Source organism: Phascolarctos cinereus, unplaced genomic scaffold, assembly GCF_003287225.1.
Source record: "Phascolarctos cinereus isolate Bilbo 61053 unplaced genomic scaffold, phaCin_HiC Scaffold_726;HRSCAF=1367, whole genome shotgun sequence".
NCBI classification, from domain to species: domain Eukaryota; kingdom Metazoa; phylum Chordata; class Mammalia; order Diprotodontia; family Phascolarctidae; genus Phascolarctos; species Phascolarctos cinereus.
The window spans coordinates 41,355,612-41,380,941 of NW_027556098.1; the positions used below are offsets into that span (position 1 = coordinate 41,355,612).

At 35.1% G+C, this 25,330-nt stretch overlaps 1 protein-coding gene and 2 pseudogenes across 1 annotated transcript in view; all 3 read left to right on the forward strand.

The window, feature by feature from the left end:
- The window catches only part of DSCAM (DS cell adhesion molecule), a 933,525-nt gene that overhangs the window by 601,450 nt on the left and 306,745 nt on the right, over window positions 1–25,330 (forward strand). The window contains exon 11 of the mRNA XM_078146483.1: window positions 13,641–13,814. Coding sequence (XP_078002609.1) covers window positions 13,641–13,814 — 174 coding nt within the window. The remainder of the gene's footprint in view (window positions 1–13,640; window positions 13,815–25,330) is intronic.
- Window positions 241–745, forward strand: LOC110199175 (translationally-controlled tumor protein homolog; annotated as a pseudogene).
- On the forward strand, window positions 4,856–6,257 carry LOC144454202 (RNA-binding protein 43 pseudogene; annotated as a pseudogene).

Sequence of the window (25,330 nt, forward strand, 5' to 3'; positions counted from 1 at the left end):
GTAGAAAAGCTGTAATAATAAACATCCTTTACTGATCACAATTCAATAAAAAAAATGGTCCCTAGGAAAGGTATTAAAGATAAACTGGAAACTATAATTTAATCTTTAAAAAATTGGTGAAGGCCTTTTTCCATCCATTTCTCCTTCCCCACCCCACCCAAGCATCACTCTGGCTGCATTGCTCTCACACTAAGCTCTGGAGCTGCAGCCCTAGCACCACCGTCTCCCTTTTCCACCATGATGATTATGTATCAGGACCTCATTAGCCATGAAGAGATGTTCTCCAACATTTACAACATCTGATCACAAATGGGCTGTGCCTGGAGGTAGAGGGGAACACGGTCAGTAGGACAGAGGGTACTACTGATAATTTACTTATTGGTGGAAATGCCTCTGCTAAAGGTCCTGAGCGTGAAGGAACAGATGCCACTATAATCAGTGATGTTGACATAGTAATAAACCATCATCTGCAAGAAACTAGTTTCACAAAAGAATTCTACAAAAAATACATCAAAGGCTACATGAAATCAATCAAAAGCAGACTTGAAGAACACAAGCCAAAAAGAGTAAAACCTTTTATAACAGCAGCAGCAGAACAAATTAAATATGTCCTTTGCTAATTTTAAAAAACTGTAAGTTCTTCATAGGTGAAAACATGACTCTAGATGGCATAGTGGTTTTCCTAGACTTCCATGAGGATGTTGTAACCCCATATATGATTTTCTTTAAGGATGGTTTAAAATGAAGAAATGTTAACAAATTCAGCTGATTACTTTGAATCACCTGTCATAACTGGCTGCTGCTTTTTGTCATCTACACAACACCAGGAGTTGGACAAACTTGTACTGATGTCATCTTAAGCTTTATTAATTTATTTTTTGCCTTGTTTTATGTGGAGTGGAGACATAGGTTTTCTAAAATAAAATACATTTAAACCTATTTGAGATAATTCCTCTTGGTCTAATGTTTTTTAAGCTCAAATTACATTAACTTGCTACAGTTGTCCTTCAGGATCATTGTAGAGATTATTGTCTGGTCTTAGGTTACTTTTCATGATAACACTCTTTAGATAGACTTTTCTACATTTAACTACTTGTGAAACTGGAATCTAAATTCTGTTTGCTAGGTAAACTTGAGTCAGATAAGGGAAGAGATGCCCACAAATTTGCCAACAATATTAGGTGGACCTTACTGCATTTTCGTTTCATCTACAAGCTGAAGTAGACATAACTCTGGAAGAGATTACATCCAAACAGAATAAAATAAAACCATGTAAAACTAAAAAAAAAAAAAGAAAGAAAGAAAAAGAAAAAAGAATTGGTGGGTCAAAGAAACAATCATGGAAATGATAGGATCGCATTTGCTACAATTTTTAAATGAGACAACATACTATAGTTTGGTGAATGGAGACAAAGCAGGACATAGGTGAAAATTTGTATCCCTAAACAATGTCATTAGAAAAATTGAGATCAATGAATTGAAAGTGAATTTTAAAACACATACACACACACACACACACACCCTAGAAACCAAAAATTTTTTTTAACTAATTAAGCACCAAAGTTAAAATCCTAAAATTCAAAGAAGAGATTAACACTCTTTTAAACAACTAAAAATTCATTTCATTACAAAATAAAACTAGGAGTCTCTTTTTAAAGAAAAACTTTTTAAAGTCGTAAAATAAAACATTAGCAAATTTGATATTTTAAAAAAGAGGAAAAACTAATTTCCAGCATCAAAATTTAAAAAGGAGAATTCAAAACAAATGAAGAAGAAATAAAGTATGTTATTAGGAACTATTTTGTCTAACCATATACCAACAAAACCAGCAACTTAAATGAAATTAATGAATATTTACAAAAATTATAAAATACTCAAATTTATAGAGATTTTAAGAAATTCAATCTCAGAAGAAGAAATTTAGCAAGTAATAAATAAATTTTCAAAGCACATGGATTCATAAGTAGTTTCATAAAAAAATTCAAAGAATAATTCCAATATTACATAAACTACTTGCAAAAATAGCAAAAACAAAAAAAGCATCCTCCCAAATTCCTCTATGACATAGAAATAGTCTTCACATACAAGCCAGGCAGAGTCAAACTGGAAAAGAAAACTACAAAATAATATCCTTAATGAACATTAGTGCAACAATTTTTATTAAAATTTAGCAGAGGTTAGAATAATATCATAAAAATTATATACAAAAATCAAGTTGAATTAATACCAAGAATGTAGAGCTGTTTATATTATAAAAACTATAAACTTAACTATAACAATAACCTCCAAATCACATATTATATTAATCAATGTAGAAAATTCTTTTGATAAAATAAAATGACCATTAGAAAAATAGTATACTGATATTTACTTCAAATTATAAATAACATATATCTAAGGCAAGAACTAGGTAATGGGGATAAACTAGAATCCTTTCCAATAAAATCAAGAGTGAAACAAAGATACTCATTGTCACCAGTTCTATTTGACATAGTACTGGAAATGTTGGCTGCAATAAGAAATAAGATAAGAAAAATCAATTGTGGAAAATGAAATATTTGCTGTTTGTAGATGATATAATGATAACTTAAAGAACCTAAGAGAATCAGCTAGATGGCACAGTGGATATAGAGCTAGGCCTGTAGTGAGGAAGGCTCATCTTCCTGAGCTCAAATCTAGCTTCAAACACTTAAGCTGTGTGACTCTGGACAAGTCACTTAACCCTGTTTTTCTCAGTTTCTTCATCTGTAAAAGGAACTGGAGAAGAAATGGCAAATCACTCTAGTATCTTTGCCAATAAAATCCCAGTTGGAGTCATGAAGAGTTAAATATAACTCAAACAATTAAAAAAACAAACAACAAAAAGAGAGTTGATTAAAATTAATTGAAACAATAACTTGAGCAAAATTATAGGCTATAAATGAATTCATATAAGTCATCATTTTTCTATGAAACTGATAAAATCCTGTAGGAAGAAATAGAAAAAGAAATTTCATGTAAAATAATGGCAAGACATAAAATACTTGAGAATCTACCTATTAAGAAACACAAAGGAACCATATTAATAAAACTACTAACTATTGTTTATAGACAAAAAAGGTAGTCTAAATAATTGGAAAATTGTTAATTGCTCATGGGTAGAATGAGTCAACAGAATAAAAATAAATCTATTCCCTAAACTAATTTACTTATTCAATACCATACCAATCATACACCTAAGTATTTCTTTATAGAACTAGGAAAAGCATAGATTCATGCAAGGTGGAGATCAATAATCTCAAGGGGAATTTACATATGAAGGGAACCTGATCCCCAACTATACTGCAAAGCAATAATTCTTAATGCAATTTGATACTGTTTTTTTTAAAATGGAGATTGATCATTGAAAGAGATTAAATATACAATATATGGGACAAAATGAACTTTGAAGCATATCAAATGATAAACACAAAAACTCATTATTTAATAAAAATACCTGGTAAAAATAGAGAGTGGTATGGAAGAAATTAGATTCAGAACAGCACCTTACCAAGATATTGTGTAAGTGACCTAAATATAAAATGTTACATCATAAACAAATTAGAGAAATGTGTAAAAAACAAAGTTTACTTTCAGGTCTATGGATAAGGATAATGTTCATAACAAAAAGGTAAGTAGAGAATCACAGAATATAAAAAAGCACAATTTTGATAACATAAAATTTTTTAAAAGGTTTTGTGCAAACAAAACCAAAAAAGTTAAGATTAAAAGGAAAAAAATAACAGGGAAAATTATTTGCAGCAAATTTAAATGATAAAGGTCTCATTTAAAAACATATCATGAAATTATTCAATTTTATGAAAAGAACTATTCCCACAATCGCAAAATGATATAAAGAGGTAGTTTTCAAGGGAAGAAACCTAGACTATCCATAGCCATATTTTAAAAATGCTCCAAATCACTATTAATTAGAAAAATGCAAACTAAAGTAATTCTGAGGTTCCACTTCATACCCATTAGATTGACAAAGCTGAAAAGAAAAATAAATTATCAAATGTTGGAGGAGTTGCAGAGAAACAGGCACTCAACTCACTTATAGTAAACCTTTGAATGGATACAATCATTCTGACAAGCAATTTGGAATTACACACAACTCTTATTTTATGTAAGTGTACTACTCTTTCATAAGCCTCTGGATAAAGTGATTTTTACATGATGCAAATTTGCCTGAGGTTATGGGGAAGGGAGAGAGGGAGAGAAGAATGAGAGGAGGAAAGAAGAAAGCAGGTCACCAGTGGAGGGAGCAGGCTGGCACATAGTTCAAAGATACATGGGGACCAGAACAGAAAATGGTGGGGGGGGTAGGGAATGGTTGGCAGACAAGTGGGGGCCAGACATGGATACTGACATGAGAGAACAGACAACAAGTAGGCTGGGGACAGACATGTAGTACCCCAGTGTGGATTGACAGAAAATGCAGGGGCCAAACATTCTGGCCTGTGGGTGAAGCAGGCAAAAGTCTCTTCTGTCTGTGTCCAATGTCAATATCTCAAGTCAAGCCTTGACCCACTGGCTTTTGCTTTTACTTGGAGGATTTTGGGGGCCTTTTGGTGGTGTGTGGGAAAAAGAGAGAGAGAGAGAGAGAGAGAGAGAGAGAGAGAGAGAGAGAAGTAGTATACAGAAAAGTTAATTTTTTTGGATTTCTTTCAGAATGCATTCCATAAAATTGAATTTGCAAAATGTAATTTATGTATAGCAAGAAGTTGGTATATACAAAAGCACTTTAGTATCAAAAAGTTACTAAACCCTTTAACCTAGTTATACCATTGCTAAATTTGTATCCAAAATAGATAAAACAAAGAGGAAATGGTACTACATGTACAAAATATCTGTAACAACTCTTCTGTGGTGGAAAATTAAGAATGTTGCTCAATTAAGGAAATGGCTGACAAATGGTGATGTGATTGTGATGGGACTTTTATGGTTAAGAAATGAGGAAGAGGTCCCCAGCCCACTGCCACACTCAGACAAATTATGCCAATGGAAAGAAAGTGAAACTAAAGCCCAGGCTGGTCTCTGCCCCAGGGGGAAGGCTTCTTTAGTGAAACCTGTGGCGTTCAGGAACCAGCAGGATTCTCAAGCCATATCAATTCACAATGTCAAGAACCCTGAAGCATATGAAAGGACAATGTGGTTTCTAATGCTCCTGTTGGAAATTTTTGTGATGAAGCTATGGCAGATATTCTGAGGAGTTATTTCCAGAAGGCTAATAACAAAGATGGAGAAGTATAAAATGTAACATATCCAACAAGAATCAAAGGAGTTGCATTTGTGATATTCAAGGCAATAAAAGGTGCTGAGAAAATCCTTAAAAAGAGAAACACTGTCTAACAGAGGAGGGACTACTTCCAACTTGTCTTACTGTATCTCATTTTAGTAAAAAAAATCATTCGTTGTATTTTTGTTCACCTTGAATTATCCATTTTTGAAAAGGAAGTTATTCTAGAAAATCTGGTGACAGAACTTAAGGAGAAAAATCTCATCCTTGAAACTCTACCTTGTGCAAACTAATGGACCAGTTGTTGTTAAAGGGTCATGTTTAGCTATCAAGAGACTAAAAGAAGTTCTGTTGTTAAGGGCCAGTTCTCTTCATGCAAGCACCACCAATTGTGTCAGTCTGAGAAAAAGGAAGAAAAAAAAAACCTCTCCAGAATGGAGCACTTCTGTGTCCTCAATCCAGCCTGCAATGTCAAAAACTATCGGAAATGAACAGATGATTGTCCTTGATACAGATGTATTTAAATACATGAAGTGTAGTAAGTGTGGTATGAAAAAACTTTAAAAGACTTTAACACTGTGAGTCAAGAGACAGATAATGATGAAGTCACCACAATATGTTTAAGAGGTTCTCAGACTGATTTTCATTCCCATCACTTGAAAAAAGTAAAAGAATTAATTGAGGAATTTTCATACACTCTTTCCCTTGAGCTTTTAAAAGAAACATTATCTCTTGATGGAAAGGATATAAATGAGAGGAAGCATATTTGGCTGGAATGCCAAGTGTTGAAGCCACAGTATCTCCAGATTCTGGTTGAATTTAATTCTAAACATACAGATATCATAGGGAATGCTAGTGATACCTATCAATTCAATTCAAAAAACTTGTTGTCAAGTCTGCAGGGAAAAAGGTAACTTCAGAAAGCATGATGACCCTAGCTAAAACATCCAAGGATTCTCAAATCTTTCACCTCAACCAATTATTTCTTAGGAAAAAATAGATTTAAATCTATTATTTAGAACATCTAGATGGTCATCATTATACTTCTGTCAGTATCATAAATGTATAGAAAAATATGGATTGCTTCCAAATAGAATGCTAACATAAATCATTCTAGATTGACACTTAGAGTTGTTTTAAAATCAGATCATCATTAATTAAAAAATATCTACTATGGTAAGACTGCTTGATATTTGAACATTCTATGTAATTTTGGGCATGCTATTCTTCTTTAGTTTTCTCCCCAAGGACTCTGTTTTTAAAAAAATAGATTTCTATGGAAATCTTTTGGTTTTATATTTCTTACATTTCTTCCTTTATCCCTCCTTTTGCCCTCCCCCAGAGAGCCATCCTTATGACAAATAGAAAAAAGTAAAGAGGATGAGCAAAAAATCAGCAAAATCAGTTAACATATTAGAAAAATATGACATTGAATGCAGTATTTCAAACACATGACAACCACCACCTCAGCCCTTCTCTCTAAAGGAAGAGCTAGTGAGGTGTCCTCTCATATTTCTTCTTTGGTGACAATTTTTATCATTATAATTTATCTGAATTCAGTTTTGATTGTTTTGTGATTGTTCTTTCTATTTTCATTGTTGTAGTCTTTGTTGTTTTTCTGGCTCTCTTTGTTTCACTTTGCATCAGTTCATATAAGTCTTTCCACGATTCTCTGTAGTCATTAAATAAATTTTCATGGCACACTAATATTCCATTTTATATGTTCCAAATTTGTTTATCCATTTTGCAAATGTTGAGCTTTGTCTCCAGTTTTTTGTTGCAATAAAAAAGTGTTGATATAGATTAAAAAAAAAAGAAATGAGGAAAAAGATGATTTCAAAAAGACATGGAAAGACTTCAGTGAAATGTTGGAGTGAAGGGAGAAGTACTAGGACAATATACTGTAATAATATTAGTATTATTTTTTAAAAAACAATTTTTAAAGATTTTTATGAACTAACAAAGAGTAATATGATCAAGATCAGGAGAATAATTATACAATTACAATGACATTGTAAAAACAAACAACTTTGAAAACTATAAGAAATTTGATCAAAAAAATCACCATCCATTATTCCACAAAATCAGTGATGAAATATTCTATCTTCCTCATGACAGAGAGGTGATGGGTACAGGGTATAAAATAAGACTTTATATTTTTGAACACAGCCAATGAGAATTTTTTTTGTTTCACTATACATACATGTTTATAAGGAATTTGTTTTTCTTTTTCTTTCCTTCTCAATGGGATGAGATGTAGAAAGGAAAAAATAGATTTCTGTTCAACAATTTTTAAAGTACAGAATGCAAAAATATGATTCAATTTAGCAAAACCTTCCAAATACCTGTATGGGTAAACAACTCCTGAAATGAAAGACAACTTAAGTAATTACAAGGATATACAATGGTCATGAATAAGGCATGGCATTATAATAACATTATTATGATGAAATTAATTTACAAATTTAGTTCCATAACAAATCAACCAAAACTATACTTTACAGATCTAGACAAAATCCTGACAAAGTTTATTTGAAGAGGCAAAAGATATCAGGGGGTAAACTGTTTTTCAGTTTTTCAGTGGAGGAATGGCACTTCTAGACTTCAATCTACTTTATATATCATTAAAATAATTTTGTACAGATTAAAAAATAGAAAACAGGTGAATAGACAAAAATCACACTGAAGATTTCTTTAAATAACGTATTCAATAACCAAGTGTTTGCAAACACCAACACATGAATTAATTATGCAAAAGTTTTATATTTGACAAATATTTCTGGGAAAATTGCAAAACAATGTGGCAGAAATTAGGATTAGACTTCCATCACCATATACAAATAAGTTCAAAATGAATATAAGATTAAAGAGGAAAGGAAGGAAAATCAAATTAACAAAACAAAGTTGAAATCATTAAAATACTGAGAATAATCAAATCAATTTTATATCACTATATGCCTGAAAAATTGAGAATTTATAGGAATTGAATTTCATCCTCATTTTAGAGTTTCTTTTGCTACTGTCAACTGATCTCTGAGGCATCTTCTGAATTTTCTCTTTCCCTAGGTAATATTGGCTCCTTATGATATTTGTTCAAAGTTCTTTGTTTTCTTTTTGAAGTTGTATTCAGTCTTTTGTCTGTCTTATGATCTTCTCTGTTGATTTATCTCTTTGTGGGCTGAATCTATAGTCAGGTTTTCTGTTTTGATCTTTTGGTTTTTCAGCTTTTCTCTGATATTTGCCTTTACTTGATATCCCTGTTGTGGGTGGGGGGTAATGAGTTCTCTTTAAAACATACACAAAAACATATAAAGAATGATTCATATAGAACATTGCATCTAATTTGGAATTGTGTGTTGAAAAATATAGGTATCCACCCTTTGACCCAGATATCCCAATGCTATGTATATATCCAAAGATAGTCAGTGACAAAAACAAAGACATTTTTTGTAACAACAACATTTAGGGATTGGCTGGTCAAATTGTGGTGCATGAATATAACAAATGTTACTATTCTATAAGAAACAGTGAAAGTAGGGATTTCAGAGAAGCATGGATATACTTACATGAATTAATGAAAACAGAAGTCTTGCAGAATTACCCATACTCATCTTTACTAACATGAGAGATATAACTAAGATGCAAAGGAACTGAATTAAATTTATAACAAGAACTGGTATTGCAAAAGATAAATGGTCAAATGTTATGAATGAGCAGTTTTCAATGAAGATCTTATGAAAATGTGTTACAAATCACTATTAATTAGTAAAATGTAAACTAAAGCAAATCTAAATTTCACAAGACAGCCATCAAATTGGAAAATAAGACAAAAAATATAATTTTTGGAGGGGAGGTAAGAAAAAAAAACATAAATAAACTGTCAATGGAACTCTGAATTGGTCCAACCATTCTAAAATCAATTTGGAACCATGCCCTTAAAGTCACTATACCATGTTACCCTCAAACACAATGATGCCACTTTAAGACATACCCACAAAAAGATCAAAAAAGAAAAGGAAGTATATGTGCAAAATATTTATAGTAGATCTTTTTCATAGTGTCAAAAAATTTGAAATTAAAGAAATGACGATGAATTGGGAAATGGCTAAGTAGGGTATAAGAATATAATAGAAATTGCATTGTGAGAAATAAAGAAAGGGATAGTTTCAAAGAAACCTGGGAAGACTTTATGAACTGATCCAGAGTGAAGTGAGCAGAACTACATATATAATATACAGACCCATGTAAATAATATGTAGAACTATGTATAAATAAATAGAACAATATATATACCAGTTTTAAAAACAAATACAATGTTGCAAAAATAGGAGATGATAGGTGTGAAACATTACACATATGCTGGCTTGATATTTTTGCTTTGTTTTACTTCCTTATTTTCTTTTATTCTTTGTAATAAGGCTTGGATTTAGTGGAAGAAAAAAGGGTTGGATTTAGGAGTGGCATATTTGGGGAAACATAAGGAACATAAAAAATAAGCTATTAATCATTTTTAATGAAACATGAAATCTTTTAGGAAGACAACTTAAAGACAAATTAAAATCTAAATGCTTCTGCCTAGACCCTCCTGATTAAAAAAAAAAAAGAATATGGCTTCCAAGTCAAAGGAGTTGTTCCCAACAAAAACAAACAATACCCTTCAAATATTGGCCAGATAAAACCCTATATAATATTTATAAAAATAGATGACACATCAAAGTTTTTGGAAAACTAACATTTAAAATGATGTGGTTGACTGTATCGGGAAGTGGGGGGCGAAGCCAAGATTACGGAGTGAAAGCAGTGATTTGCTTGAGCTCTCCCCCAAACCCCTCCAAATACTCATAAAAAAATGGCTCTAAACAAATTCTGAAGCAGCAGAACCCACAAAAAGACAGAGTGAAACAAATTTCCAACCCAAGACAACCTGAATGATTGATCAGAAAGGTGTATCATGCGGGCTGGGAGCGCAGCGCATGCGGGTGCGCAGGCAGCAAACCTGGAGCAGGCCTCAGAGGACTGAATCGGCAGCTGTGGAGGTTTCCAGACTCCTCAATCCACAATGCCAAAGACAACTTAGAAGGTCAGTGGGAAAAGTCTGTTTCTGTCAGTGCTGAGACAGGAAGGTGGGGTTTCAGCTCCATTCCCCAAGATGTGCCTGGGGGGGCAGCTGCTTCCCGAGCTTCAGGCCCACAGACTGAGGGGGAATCCAGTGGCTGATCAGAGAGGGATTGCAGGGATCTCTTTGCCAGTGCTGAGGCAGGAATCTCTTGCTTTGCCCGTGTGTGGATCTGGGTCACAGTTCTGGGTGGCGGTGCTGGGGTGAGGAGGAAGCTGGTGTGGTGGAGCTTGAGTGGCTGTGGAGAGGAACCCTCCTCACAGTTACAGGACAGAAAGGAATACTTATCGTCACAGGCCAGGAAACAGTAAACACCTCACCCCTTATCATAACACCTTGGAAGAACTGAAAATTTACAGGTACCTACAAGTATCTCTGAAAACAGCTATACAAACCCCTGAAGCTTGGGACATACATTCTCCACATTGGAAGCAGACTCTTACCTTAACAAAGAGTTTAAAACTCAAGTAATTACCTGGGATCATGAGCAAGAAGTGCAAAAAGAGTCAGACCATAGAATCTTACTTTGGTGAAAAGAAGATCAAAATATACAACCAGAAGAAGACAACAAAGTCAAAGCTCCTACATCCAAAGCCTCCAAGAAAAATATGAATCAGTCCCAGGCCTTGGAAGAGCTCAAAAGGGATTTTGAGAAGCAAGTAAGGGAAGTAGAGGAAAAACTGAGAGTGATGCAAGAAAATCAAAAAACAAGTCAACAGCTGCTAAAGGAGACCCAAAAAAAAATACTGAAGAAAATAACACCTTAAAAAATAGCCTAACCCAAATGGCAAAAGAGGTCCAAAAAGCCAATGAGGAGAAAAATGCCCTAAAAAGAAAAATTGGCCAAATGGAAAAGGAAGTCCAAAAGATTACTGAAGAAAATACTTCCTTAAAAATTAGAATAGAGCAATTGGAAGCAGTGACTTTATGAGAAATCAGACACAGTAGAACAAATCCAAAAGAATGAAAAATTAGAAAACAATGTGAAATATCTCATTGGAAAAACAACTGACCTGGAAAATAGATCCAGGAGAGAGAATTTAAAAATTATTGGACTATCTGAAAGCCATGATCAAAAAAAGAGCCTAGACATATCTTTCAAGAAATTATCAAGGAAAACTGCCCTGATATATTAGAACCAGAGGCAAAATAGAAATTGAAAGAATCCACAGATCTCCTCCTGAAAGAGATCCCCAAAGGAAAACTCCTAGGAATATTAGCCAAATTCCAGAGTTCCCAGGTCAAGGAGAAAATATTACAAGCTGCCAGAAGGAAACATTCAAGTACTGTGGAAACACAATCAGGATAACACAAGATTTAGCAGCTTCTACATTAAAGGACTGCAGGGCATGGAATATAATATTCTGGAGGGCAAAGGAGATAGGATTACAACCAAGAATCACCTACCCAGCAAAACTGAGTATAATCCTTCAGGGGAAAAAATGGTCATTCAGTGAAATAGAGGACTTTCAAGCATTCTTGATGAAAAGACCAGAGCTGAATAGAAAATTTGACTTTCAAATACAGGACTCAAGTGGAACATGAAGAGGTAAACAGGAAAGAGAAATCATAAGAGACTTATTAAGATTGAACTGTTTACATTCCTGCATGGAAAGATGATATTTATAACTCATGAGACCTTTTTTAGTATTAGGGTATTTGGAGGAAAAAAATGATATGTATGTATATATAGATATAGATAGAGGGCACAGGGTGAGTTGAAGATGAAGGGGTCATATCTGGAGAATAAAATTAAGGGATGAGAGAGGATTATACTCAGAGAAGAAGAAAGGGAGAGGTAGAATGGGGTAAACTATCTCACAAAAAAAACAGAAAAGAAAAGTCTCTTACAGTGGAGGGGAAGCAGGGGAAGGTGAGAGAGAATGAGGGAATCTTATTCTCATAGGATTTGGCTTAAGGAGGGAATAACAAACACATTCAATTGTGTATGGAAATCTGTCTTACCCTACAGGAAAATAGGGGGAGAAGGGGACAAGAAGAGGGGGATGATAGAGAGGAGGCAGATTGGGAAAGGGGTAATCAGAAGTAAATACTTCTGAGGAGGGACAGGGTCAAAAGAAAGAATAGAATAAATGGGAGGGCAGGATAGGATTAAGGGAAATAGACTTAGTTTTTCACAACATGTCTACTATGGACATGTTTTGCATAACTACATATGTTTTTAACTTATATTGAGTTGCTTGCCTTTTCAATGAGGGTGGATGGGGAGGGAGGAAGAAAGAAAATTTGAAACCTAAAGTTTTAAAAACATATGTTTAAAAAGATGTATCACATGCTACTGGGAAATAAGAAATACAGGAAATGGGGTGCAGAAGTCTATCCTGCCCTACAGGAAAATAGAAGGGGAAGGGGATAAGAGAAGGGGAGAGGCATAGAAGAGAGGACAGACCAGGGGAAGGAATATTCAGAATGCATGCCATCTTGGGGTGGGAGGAGGGGGGAGATGGGGTATAAACTTGGAATTCAAAAACTTGTGGGATAGAATGTTGAAAGCTAAAAATAAATAAATTTATATTAAAAAAATAAACAAAAAAATAAAAAAAGTAAAAAGATGTGGTTCAGAAATGTTTTCAAAACACAAGATAAATGTTAAAAGACAAAAAAAAGTATTTTCACAGCAAAATTATAAAGATTATCAATATGTTCCTGCTATTGGATTTGTCATTTTATATTTTGTTACTATTCAATTTTGCATATTTGTGTCTAAATAATTATTATTAAGTAAAAATAGAGTTCAAATTATCCTAATTAGTACTCAGTATTTCTCACATGGGGTTCAAAATAGTATGCATTTTGTACATTTGTTCTCTGAAACTTAATGTGCTCTTTGAATACAATATTCCTGAAGTGTCTTTATTCGATCATAATTATTTCCTCTAATCATAAGAAATTAATTTGGGGCTGAGAGGTGTCTATTTCCATTCTTGTTCAATTTTTATTCCTTTTTTATGTTCATTGCTCAGTTTCAATAATGCATCCATTTTACTTTAAATTTGTCTTTTTATCCAGAAATTATCTGCAGACTGTCTTTCCCACTATCTGATTTCTTGCAAAATGCTATCATTTTAAACCAATGCTTTTCTTTCCACAGTAGTTTTATTTGAGTGGGTACACAGCCAGGAAGGTTGCTGTATCACTTATCTATTTGACATGATATTAATGTAAAAATTCATTTTTATAGATCTGGCTACTTTGAGTGTCCATATTTTATCTCTGTTTGACTCATCTTTTTTTATCTTATTCCAGGTGCTGGGGTTCCTCAGTTCCAACCAATTGTCTTAAATGGCCGTATCCAGGTTCTCACAAATGGTTCTTTATTGATTAAACATGTTGTAGAGGAGGATAGCGGATATTATCTCTGCAAAGTCAGCAATGATGTGGGAGCAGATGTCAGCAAATCCATGTACCTCACTGTTAAAAGTAAGAGACAAAATGCCTTTTTAAATATCTAAAAATTTTCTTGTGATATGTATTTATAAGTTATATATTTGTCCTCACCCTTTATCTATTCCCCAATTTTCTCCATATTTGATTCTCTAAAGAGAGAGAGAGAGAAAGAATTTGTAAAATGTTAACACTTCTGGACAAACTTTTATCATGTCTCAAATGGTGGCTCAGCAGATAGATTGTTGGACCTGGAGTCAGGAAGACGTGAGTTCAAAACTGGCCTGGAACACTTACTATCTATGTGATTCTGGGCAAGTAATTTAACCTCTGTTTGCCTTAATCCACTAGAGAGGGAAATGGCAAACCATTCCAGTATTTTTGCCAAGAACACCCCAAGAATGGTATTGATGTGCTATTCACAGGGTCATAAAGAGTCAGACACAACTGAACAGCTGAACAATAACAAATGCTGTGAAACTAAGTTTTGTTTTCCATTTCCCTTGACAACGGTGACTGGTATAGGTTGCAAGAAATCTAACAGGTGTGTATGTCTCAAATGTCTTTAGCACCTACAGTCTTGTTGAGGTCAGATTCAGGACAGCAGTTCAAGTGTGAAAGAATTTGCTTAGACCTTCTCTGTAGTCATTCATTGGGGACTTTATTTAAAGTGTAAACAACATGGGTCTCCTTAGCAGAAAGCTAATTGAGAACCAGATATTTGAAGGAGTTGTACTTATATAGAGGTTTCAGAATGATGATGTAGTTTTAGGGTTTTATAGTGTTTAAAGATAAGGACAGAATAAGGAATACATGGGAAATTTTATGACACAGGATGAGGGAGACAAGGAATTTTATGGTCCAGGATAGGGGGAAGTTTTATGATATTTCAAGACAAAGGGAAGAGACTTTAGGATTCCCTTAAGAGCTACAGAATGAGTCCCAAATCCCCTCAGGAGGGGCTTCAGAAAATACTGGAAAAGCAACCATTAATATTCTTAACCCCTAGGGTACTATTTGTATTCACATCAATAGTATCATTATGAGAACATCTTATAAATTGGTGATGGAAATAGTTCTCTTCAAAGTTCCATTTTTATTTATCTTGTTATATGTGAAATGATTTTTTCATATGTAATATATATAAATTTTCTTCTGAAGCTTACTATGAAACAGTACACCTGGCACTCCAATGGCAAAAATGCACTAAAGCTTTACTTCAGCATCATCCTTGGGATTCATTCTATTGGGTCATTTTAGAGTGCATCATATTTGGTTCTTTTGGTATTTTAGTGACAAATTGGTTTATTATGGATTCTCAGGTTGAGCTAATTGAAGCCCACTTTATAGCAAACAAATACTGTTATATCTATCTATAAAAATTACTGTCAAGAAATCTGATTCCTCATGGTATAGAAAAAAATAAAATTATATGCTACATACTTACTAAACCTTAATCTTTTAGAACAAGTGGTGACCACCCCAATAGTGACTAAACATGAAACTATGCAATAGATCAACCATGAAAGGTAAAGAGGAGGAAGTGAATCTGTATGCCAGAATACATGTTTATACTTTAGGTCAACCTTAAAAAGTAAATCAGTAAATAATATTTGGAGTATGTTAAAGGTGATAATATTAGCATTCATTTCAATTTTGATGTTGAGATTAAATAAGGAACTTAAAGGTCATTGAACAGTTAACAAAAGTCTTACTTTGCTTTAACATGGCAAGGATATGCAACAAGGAAACAGTAGCATTTAGCTTTTTCTGGACATGTTCCTTCCTTGTTTCTATATAATAATACAACCGGTATTCAGGGTGAAAGATATGGTGACTTTAAATGGTCTTGAGAAATCCACCAAGTCTGAGACACCCAGACTCCTTGTATCTGAGACTTTTTAATGCTCTCAGGTGGCTAGGAATCTTCTTTGGGGGAAGCTGGGGTCAATGAGGTTACAGTTTGTCTCTTTTAGGGAAAGCTTATCTTATAGATGGAGAGGACATGGCAAACTATTCCAGTATCTTTGCCAAGAAACTCCCAAATGAGGTCACAAAGGGTCAGACACAACTGAAACAACTAAACAACAACAAACAAGCTCTGTAGAAAAAGGTGTCTCAGGCTTGATGGACTTCTGAGGATCATTCAAGTCAAGTCCCCATATCCTTTACCCTGATAACCAGTTGTAGGGGAGAGAAGAGAAGCTGCATCAGGGAAAAGCTGACAAATATTAATCCTATCACTGTGTTAAGGTGCTCTTATTGAGCAATATACTTTACCTACCCCCAGAACTGCCTTAAAGGAAGAAAATATTTGCTCACCATTTTTTTATGTAAGCAGCAGGTGGAAATACTCAGCAAGCATGAATAACCTAATAGTGTATTGAGAAAGGAAGGAAACTCTCTCTTCTTGTACTGATTTGGTAGAGTGGCCTTCTTTTTGAATTCAACTCACCAAGAATGGCTCCCAAGAATATGAAAAAAAGAAAATACTCTTACTGACACTTTGCTCCTCATATGACCTGCCTGTCTCACCAGCTTGCAATTTATTTCCAAGAGCATCTGTATCCAAAATTGCCATTCCTGGGTTGTATTTTCTGCTAACATTCTTAACCTAAATCCCTGGATTATCTCCTTCCTTAAGTAAGGAAAACCATTTTCCCTATTTGTATAATTTGTGGTTCAAAGGGCTAGACACCATTCTCATTGGCTTATATTGGTTTATATTGACTACTCAGTGCTCACAGCCAGTAGGGTGGAGTTGGTGAAAGGGAGAAAGGGAGAAAGAAGACATGTTGTTCCAACACCTCTTCAAGTTCCTGAAGGGAGAGAAAGGGAGAGAAAGACTAGAAAGAAATGACATTTGGAAAATATGTCAATCTATCATGTACCTCTCTCCTGTTTGCTACACTAGAGAACTGAGTAATTTCTACTTGGGTGAGAACTGGGACTCTATTTGTTGAGCTGAGTTATCTTGCTCCCAAACGCATACCTCATTTAATCTGTGTGGTCTGGTATATATTCTCATATATGTGTACTATCTGATGTCTGTTTTGCTATTGACTTGGATAAATGGATTTCTTTGTTATTTGCTGTGTATGTTCATTGGAAATGGCATCTGGTAGGAAGGAAATTAAACCTTGGATTAAGCTTAGGCCACTTCTTTTCCCATTAAAGAACAATGGTCAAGAATTTAACTTCAATCTGAAAATTAGATCCCGTACATTAATAGAAGCAGATAGATATAATTCCAACAACTCTGGGCAGTAGATGCAATCATTATCCTCATTTTACATATGAGGAAATTGAAGCAAACAGAGGTTAAGTGACCCTGGCGTCATATAGCTAGTAAGTACCTGAAGCAAGATTTGAACTGCGTCTTCCTGATCCCAGACCCAGAACACCTAGCTGCACAAAATTTCATTGTATTGCACAGGACAAGGTTAGTTGAGGTCATTTGTTTAAAATAATATTTGCATAGTTTATTGATCAGTAAGCCACTTTGCCTACATTTTATAACTAGTGTCTTTTTAATGATTTCTTCTTCCTCCTCTTCTTACTTTGAAATTAATTTTGCCCCTCTCCCAGAGTCTCTCTACCTCCAAAGGCAAGCTATATTTCTTTATTTCTTTTAGTTGTATGAGAAATTTTAAATTTTTTTTGCATTTTGATTAATTAATTTATTTTTAGTTTTCAACAGTCATTTCCACAAGATTTTGAGTTCCAAATTTTCTCCCCATATCTCTCCTCCCCCCCATCCCAAGATGGTGTGCATTCTGAATACCCCTTCCCCCAATCTGCCCTTCCTTCTATCACCCCTCCCCCTTCTCTTATCCCCTTCCCCTTCTATTTTCCTGTAGGGCAGGATAAATTTCTATACCCCATTGCCTATGTATCTTATTTCCCAGTTGCATCTAAAAACAATTTCTAATATTTGTTTTTAAAACTTTGGGTTCCAAATTCTCTCCCTTCCTCCCTCCCTACCCATCCTCATTGAGAAGGTAAGCAACTTGATACAAGTTATACATGTGTAGACATGCAAAACACTTCCATAGTCACGTTGTGAAAAACTTCATCCTAACCCACCCCCCAATTTATTCTATTCTCTCCCTTGACCCTGTCCCTCCTCAAAAGTGCTTGCTTCTGATTACCCCCTCCCTCAATCTGCCCTCCCTTCTATCATCCCCACCCCTTAACCCCTTCACCCCTATTTTCCTATAGGGTAAGATAGATTTCCACACCCAATTGAATGTGTATGTTATTCCCTCCTTAAGCCAAATCTGATGAGAGTAAGATTCACTCATTCCCTCTCACCTCCCCCCACTTTCCATCCACTGTAAAAGCTTTTACTTCTGTGTTTTATGTGAGATAATTTACCCCATTCTACCTCTCCCCCTTCTCCTTCTTCCAGTATAATCCTCTTTCACACCTTAATTTTATTTTTTAGATATCATCCCTTCATCTTCAACTCACTCTGTGCCCTCTGTCTCTGTCTCTGTCTCTCTCTCCATGTATGTGTATATATATGTGTATATATAATATACACATATAATATATATATAATATATGTGTATATACATATATATTATATATATTATATATGTGTATATATATATACACACACATATATAAATATACACATATGTACAAACACACACACACATATATATATATATGTATATGTACATATACGTGTATATTTTTTTCCTCCAACTATCCTAATACTGAGAAAGGTCTCATGAGTTACAAATATCATCTTTCCATGTAGGAATGTAAACAGTTCAAATTTGAGAAGTCCCTTATGATTTGTCTTTCTTGTTTACCTTTTTATGTTTCTCTTGAGTCTTGTATTTGAAAGTCAACTTTTCTATTCAGCCTTGGTCTTTTCATTAAGAATGCTTGAAAGTGCTCTATTTCATTGAATGTCCATTTTTCCCCCTGAATAAGTATACTCAGTTTTTCTGGGTAAGTGATTCTTGGTTTTAATCCTAGCTCCTTTGGCCTCCAGAATATAATTTTCTCAAGCCCTCTGATCCTTTAATGTAGAAGCTGCTAAATCTTGTGTTATTCTGATTGTGTTTCCACAATACTTGAATTGTTTCTTTCTGGCTGCTTGCAATATTTTCTCTTTGACCTGGGAACTCTGGAATTTGGCTATAATATTCCTAGGAGTTTTCCTTTGGGGATCTCTTTTAGGAGGTGATTGGTGGATTCTTTCCATTTCTATTTTACCCTCTGGTTCTAGAATATCAGGGCAGTTTTCCTTGATAATTTCTTTTTTCTTTTTTGTTTTTAGGCGATTGGGGTTAAGTGAATTGCCCAGGGTCACACAGCTAGTAAGTGTCAAGTGTTTGGTCTGAGGCTGGATTTGAACTCAGGTTCTCCTGACTTCAGGACCAGTGCTTTATCCACTGTGCCACCTAGCTGCCCAATAATTTCTTTAAAGATGATGTCTAGGCCCTTTTTGGATCATGGCTTTCAGATAGTCCAATACTTTTTAAATTATCTCTCCTGGATCTATTTTCTAGGTCAATTGTTTTTCCAATAAGATATTTCATTCTTTTGGTTTTGTTTTATAATTTCTTGATTTCTCATAAAGTCATTAGTTTCCATTTGCTCCATTCTAATTTTTAAGGAATTATTTTTTCTTCAGTGAGCTTTTGGACTTCTTTTTCCATTGGGACAATTCTGCTTTTTAATGCATTCTTCTTCTCATTTGTTTTTTGGATCTTTTGCCTTTTGGGTTAGGCTATTTTTTAAGGTGTTCTTTTCTTCAGTAATTTTTGGATCTCCTTTAGCAAGTTGTTGACTTGGTTTTCATGATTTTCTTGCATCACTCTCAGGTCTCTTCCCAGTTTTTCCTCTACTTCTCTTATTTGCTTCTCAAAATCCTTTCTGAGTTCTTCCATGGCCTGGGACTGATTCATATTTTTCTTGGAGGCTTTGCATGTAGGAGCTTTGTTGTCTTCTTCTGGTTGTATGTTTTAATCTTCTTTGTCACAAAAATAAGTTTCTATGGTCTGAGTTTTTTTGTTTTGGGTTTTTTTTTTGCACTGTTTGCTCATATTCCCAGCCAATTCTATTAAACTATTTGTTAAGGTTGGGGGTCTGCTTCCAGAGTGGAGAATGTACTGTCCCAAGCTTCAGTGTGTTTGTGCAACTGTTTTCAGAGATACTTCTAGGGACTTATAAATTTTCAGTTCTTCCAAGGTAGTATGATCAAAGTGAGGTGTTTACTCCTTTCCTGGCCTGTGCTCTGATCTATGAGTGACCACAAGCACTCTCTTCTACCTTGGAGCTCTGAAGATGATTCCCTCCCCACTGCCGCCACAAGCTCCACCATGCCAGCACTCCTCCTGCCCCTAGGACTGCCACCCAGGACTGTGACCCAAATCCATGCATGAGCAAAGCAAGGTAATCCTGCCTTAATGCCAGTGAAGAAATATTTGCAGTCCCCTCTGATCAGCTGCTGGATTCCCCTCACTTATCTGTGGGCTGAGAGCTCCAGAAGTAGCCACTACCCTAGGCTGTGCTAGGATTGGGGCCAGATCAAGTTCCTCCCTTACCCAGATCTCACAGACCTTTCCCACTGACTTTCTAAGTTGTCTTGGGTGTTTGTGGGTTGATAAGTCTGAAAACCACCATAGCTGCTAGTGATTAAGTCCCCTGAGGCCTGCTCCAGGATCACTGAGGCCCTATCTTTGCCTGGGTGGCCCATGCTGAACTGCACTCCTCTCAGCCTATTGCTACAGACTTTTCCCATCAACCATCCAGGTTGTCTTGGGTTGGAAATGTGTTTCACTCTGTCTTTTTGTGGGTTTACTGCTCTAGAATTTGTTTAGAGCCATTTTTTACAGGTATTTGGAAGGGCTTAGGGGAGAGCTTGAGTAAGTCACTACTTTTACTCCGACATTTGGCTCTGCCCCCCAGGGAAGCTATGTTTCAAAGTCATCAAAGAAGGGGATTGCAGATTTTTCCTTTTTGAGTAATCAAAATTTTCTGCTTCCTACAAGAAAAGTTAGCATGTTAAAGCAGTGGATTTTTGTTCATATTAGGAACTTGGACATCTAAGATAGTTATTGAGAAGTTTTAATCATTTCACAAAATAACCATGGTTGAGTCATACTATGAGAATACTGAAAAGATCACTCTGACATCATCTATTTTCTAAATATTTTCCATCAGAGCCACCCTTTCATGCTTATGACATCTCTAGACTTAGCAGGGTTGGGTATTTTTGTTTGTTTTGCTTGGACAGTAATATAGGTAACGAAGCCTCTTGGAGGCAAAAAAGATTACAGGTTCACAAAAGTTTGAAAACAACCCCTTTTAAAACTATCCCCTTACCTTGTACTTTTGAAAATAAAGTTACTGTATCTTCTGAGAATTGGCACCAATAATCTCTTCTTGCTCAAGAATTTCCATTCTTTCCCACTATTTTAATTTCTTGACCTCAACCTATACACATGCTTAATGTTCTCATATTTTAAGCATAATCTTCATTGACTCTGCCACAAAGTTAAACTGTCACCTTCTCTTTCCCCATTTTCTGATCTTCTAAAAAGAGTAATTTTCACCCACTACCTCTAATTTAATACTAAGTATATTTATTAAGCATCTATTTTAAATAGTATTTAATTTTTTTCTAATTACATATAAAAATAAATTTAAACATTTATTTAAAAATTTTGAGTTCCAAATTTTCTCCCTCACCTTCCCCTTACCTAAGATGGTAAGCAATTTGATATAGGTTATAAAAATGTAATCATGTAAAACATATTTCCATATTAATAACACTGTGAAAGAAGAAACAAACTAAAAGAAAAAACTATGAAAAAATGAAGTGAAAATACTATGTTTCAATTTGCATTCAGATTCCATCAATTCTTTCTCTGGATGTGAATAGCATTTTTCCTCACGAATCCTTCAGAATAGTCTTAGATCATTGTATTGCTGGGAATAGCTAAGTCATTCATGGCTGATCATCATATAATATTGCTGTTATATAATAATAATTATGTAATATACAATAACCATATAATATTGATATTACTATGTACACTGTTCTCCTGGTTCTGCTCACTTCACTCTGAATTAGTTCATGTAAATCTTTTCAGGTTTTTCTTAAATCTACCTGCTCATCATTTTGTAGTGCACAGTAGTATTCCATTATATTCATATAGCACAACTGTTGAGCCATTCCCCAGTTGATGGGCATCTCCTCACTTTTCAATTTTTTGCCACCATAAAAAGAACTGATAAAAATATTTTTGTACAAGTAGGTCCTCCCCCCTTTTAAAAAATTTCTTTGGGGTAGTAGTGATATTGCTGGATCAAAGGATATGCACAGTTTGATTGCACTTTGGGCATAGTACCAAATTGTTCTACAGAATGATTGGATTAGTTCACAACTCCACCAATGATGCATTAGTGTACCAATTTTCCCACATCCTCTCCAATATTTATCATTTTCCTTTTCTGCCTTATTAGCCAATCTGATAGTATGAGGTGATACCTCAGAGTTTTTTTTTAATTTTAATTTCTCTAATCATTAGTGATTTAGAGCACATTTTCATATGACTATGGATAGCTCTGATATCTTCATCTGAAAACTACCTATTCATATCCTTTGACCATTTATCAATTGGTCAATGGCTTGTATTCTCATAAATTTGACTCCTTTCTCTATATAATTGAGAAATGAGGCCTTTATCAGAGATATTCACTGTTAAAAAAAATGTTTCTCAGCTTTCTGCTTTCCTTCTAATCTTGGTTGCATTTTTTTTTCTCAAGCTCCTCTTTTTTGCAGATAATTGAGTAAGGCACCGAGGAAGATGCAAAATTTATATAAGACCTAGTCCACATGTCCAAAGAGATTACAGCGTAGTATGGAGATCAGACAACCACACATACACACATACACGCACAACTAGCTAATATATATGTGTGAGCATGTTATATGTATGTATGTAGCCAATATATGTAACATATACATACAACTACATATACAACTACATATACAACTACATATACATATACATATACATATACATATACATATACATATACATATACATATACATATACATATACATATACATATACATATACATATACATATACATATACATATATACATATGCAGACATATACACACATAAGTGACATAGGTATATCAGGGAATTACCAAACAAAATTTTATGTAAAGTTTCAGGGAAAAGGCCTCTCCCTACCAGAGGAATTAGAGAAAGCTTAGTGAAGTGATATTTTAATTGAGCAGAGAGGGCATTCCAGTAATAGGAAACAACTTGAGCAAATGCATGGAAGTGAGAAGAAGATACATTTTCCAGTTTGGTTCAAACATAAAGATATTGAGGAGGGCTATGGTGCTGTCCGTGACAGTAATGAGGAAATCAGAGAGTGGGAAACTTTAAGGAGCAAAATAAGTTCAGTTTTGGACATATATAAGTTTAGATATCTGAAAGGCAATTGGAAATGTGAGACTGGAGGTCAGCAAAGAGATTGAGTCAGAATAAGTAGATTTGAGAATCATAAGCACAGAAAAGATCATTAAATGGAAATTGATGAGGTCTTCAAGTGAAATAACAGAGAGGAAAAAGCAAAGAGAGCCCAGGAGAGAGTCTGTAGGTTAGAGAGTATGACCTGAATGAGGATCCAACAAAGGAGATAAGTCTGATAAGTAGGAGAACCAGGAAAGAATGGTGTCCTTAAAACCTAAAGGATAGAGTATCAAGGAAAGTGTTTAGATGTGTCAAAGGCAGCAGAGAGATGAAGAACAGGGATTAAGAAAAGGCTGCTGGCAATTAAAAGATCATTAGTAACTTTAGAGAAAGCAGTTTCTGTTCAATGAAGAGGTCAGAACCTTGATTATGAGAGGCTAAGAAGAGAGAGAGGAGTGGAGGCCCCTATTATACCTAGCCTTCTTTAGGAGTTCCACAAGGGGTAGAAGAGGTATAGGATGATAGTTATCGGATTGGAACAATCAAGTGATTTTTCTTTGGAGGATGGGGGAGACATTGGCATGTACTATAAGGAAGGAAATAGTAAACAGGGAGAGGTTGAATATAAGTGTTAGATCACAGAGAAGACAATCTTTTTGAAGGAGATACCTTGGTAAGAACTAAGACTACTTCTTCATACAGCTAAGGGGTGAAGAAATAGTGGCAGAAGGCATCCAAAAAATACAAAAAACAAAAAATGGGAGAAGAGGGAGCTCTTGGTGAATGGACTCAATTTTTTCTGTAAAACATAAGCTAGGTTCTTATGTCACCTAACCATGCTGACATTCTGCACAAACTATTCGGTGGTTATCATCAGCAAAATTCTTCCATTAGTCCTGACCTCACACAGGAGAGCCTTCAATTGTCCAGTTCTATGCACTCATGGAAATAAGTTAGATGAAGATCTCTGCTCTTTCCCTCTAAATTCTTTCACATGGGAGACATGCAGCCTAGAAGGACGTGCCCAGACTCTTAATCTTTAGGCTATCTCCTTGGACAGGTCTACCTAGTTAAAAACATTGATAAGATAAGGAACAGCAACTCCCTATGATCCATTATAAACTGCCAGATTACTGGAAGGTAGCACAGGGTTGTAATGAGAGCTTGTATATGGAAGAACTCCAGCTCCTTTCACCTGAATCACTAGAGAAGACATCTCTTCTACGCACACACACACACACACACACACACACACACACACACACACCCCTCATTGATATTATATAATGTTAACTACATATCTAGCTTGGGTAATTCTAAGGCTTTCCATTTGGCCCTAGAAATTGCTGAAACAGCCTGCCAAAAAACTGAGTCCACAATACAACTTTCGTCTATGCACTGCCCTCTGTAGCCTTCCCTGAATGATCCAAATGGAACAGGAGCTTTAGAACATTTCTCTGGCCTGAGTGGGGTTGAAGGGACTCTACTGACCCAGTGCTGAATTTTCCTATATTAGCACCCTCAAACTTAGCTATCAGTAGCTTTCTTATGAATCCCATGTTTTAGGAGCTATGTTCCCTCCTGAGGATTATGTTATTCCCCTCTGTCTACCTGGCTAAATGGAGATGACCTTTGTGAATCCTCTCACCATTCCCTGAATTCCTATTCAAACTGAGATCGCTACTTCTGAAGCCACAACTGTCCCAGAGTCTCACTTCCAACCTCATATTATTAGCCCACAGCTGTAAAGGCATAAAACATACCATTCTGGTGGACTCCACCCAGAAGGCAAGATCAAATTGCTCCTCAGATTGACTAGGCATAGAATATGACAGGCTTTGGGGAAACTATAGACATCCAATCTATTAAACCTATTTCCTTTGGTAACTTCACTCCTTTCCCCCAGAGATCCCCTCTGGCAAGCTAGCTGCAAAGGGAAATCTTCTTTATAAGGCCTGGTATAAATAGAAACTCATCTCAGCCACTTAAAAAGCAACAAAGAACATTCTTCCTCTAGAGGCTCAAAAAATTTTGTTGACTCTATCAGAATAAGTCCTCAGGGTTCCCCCCCTTCCCCCACTATGGAAGTAT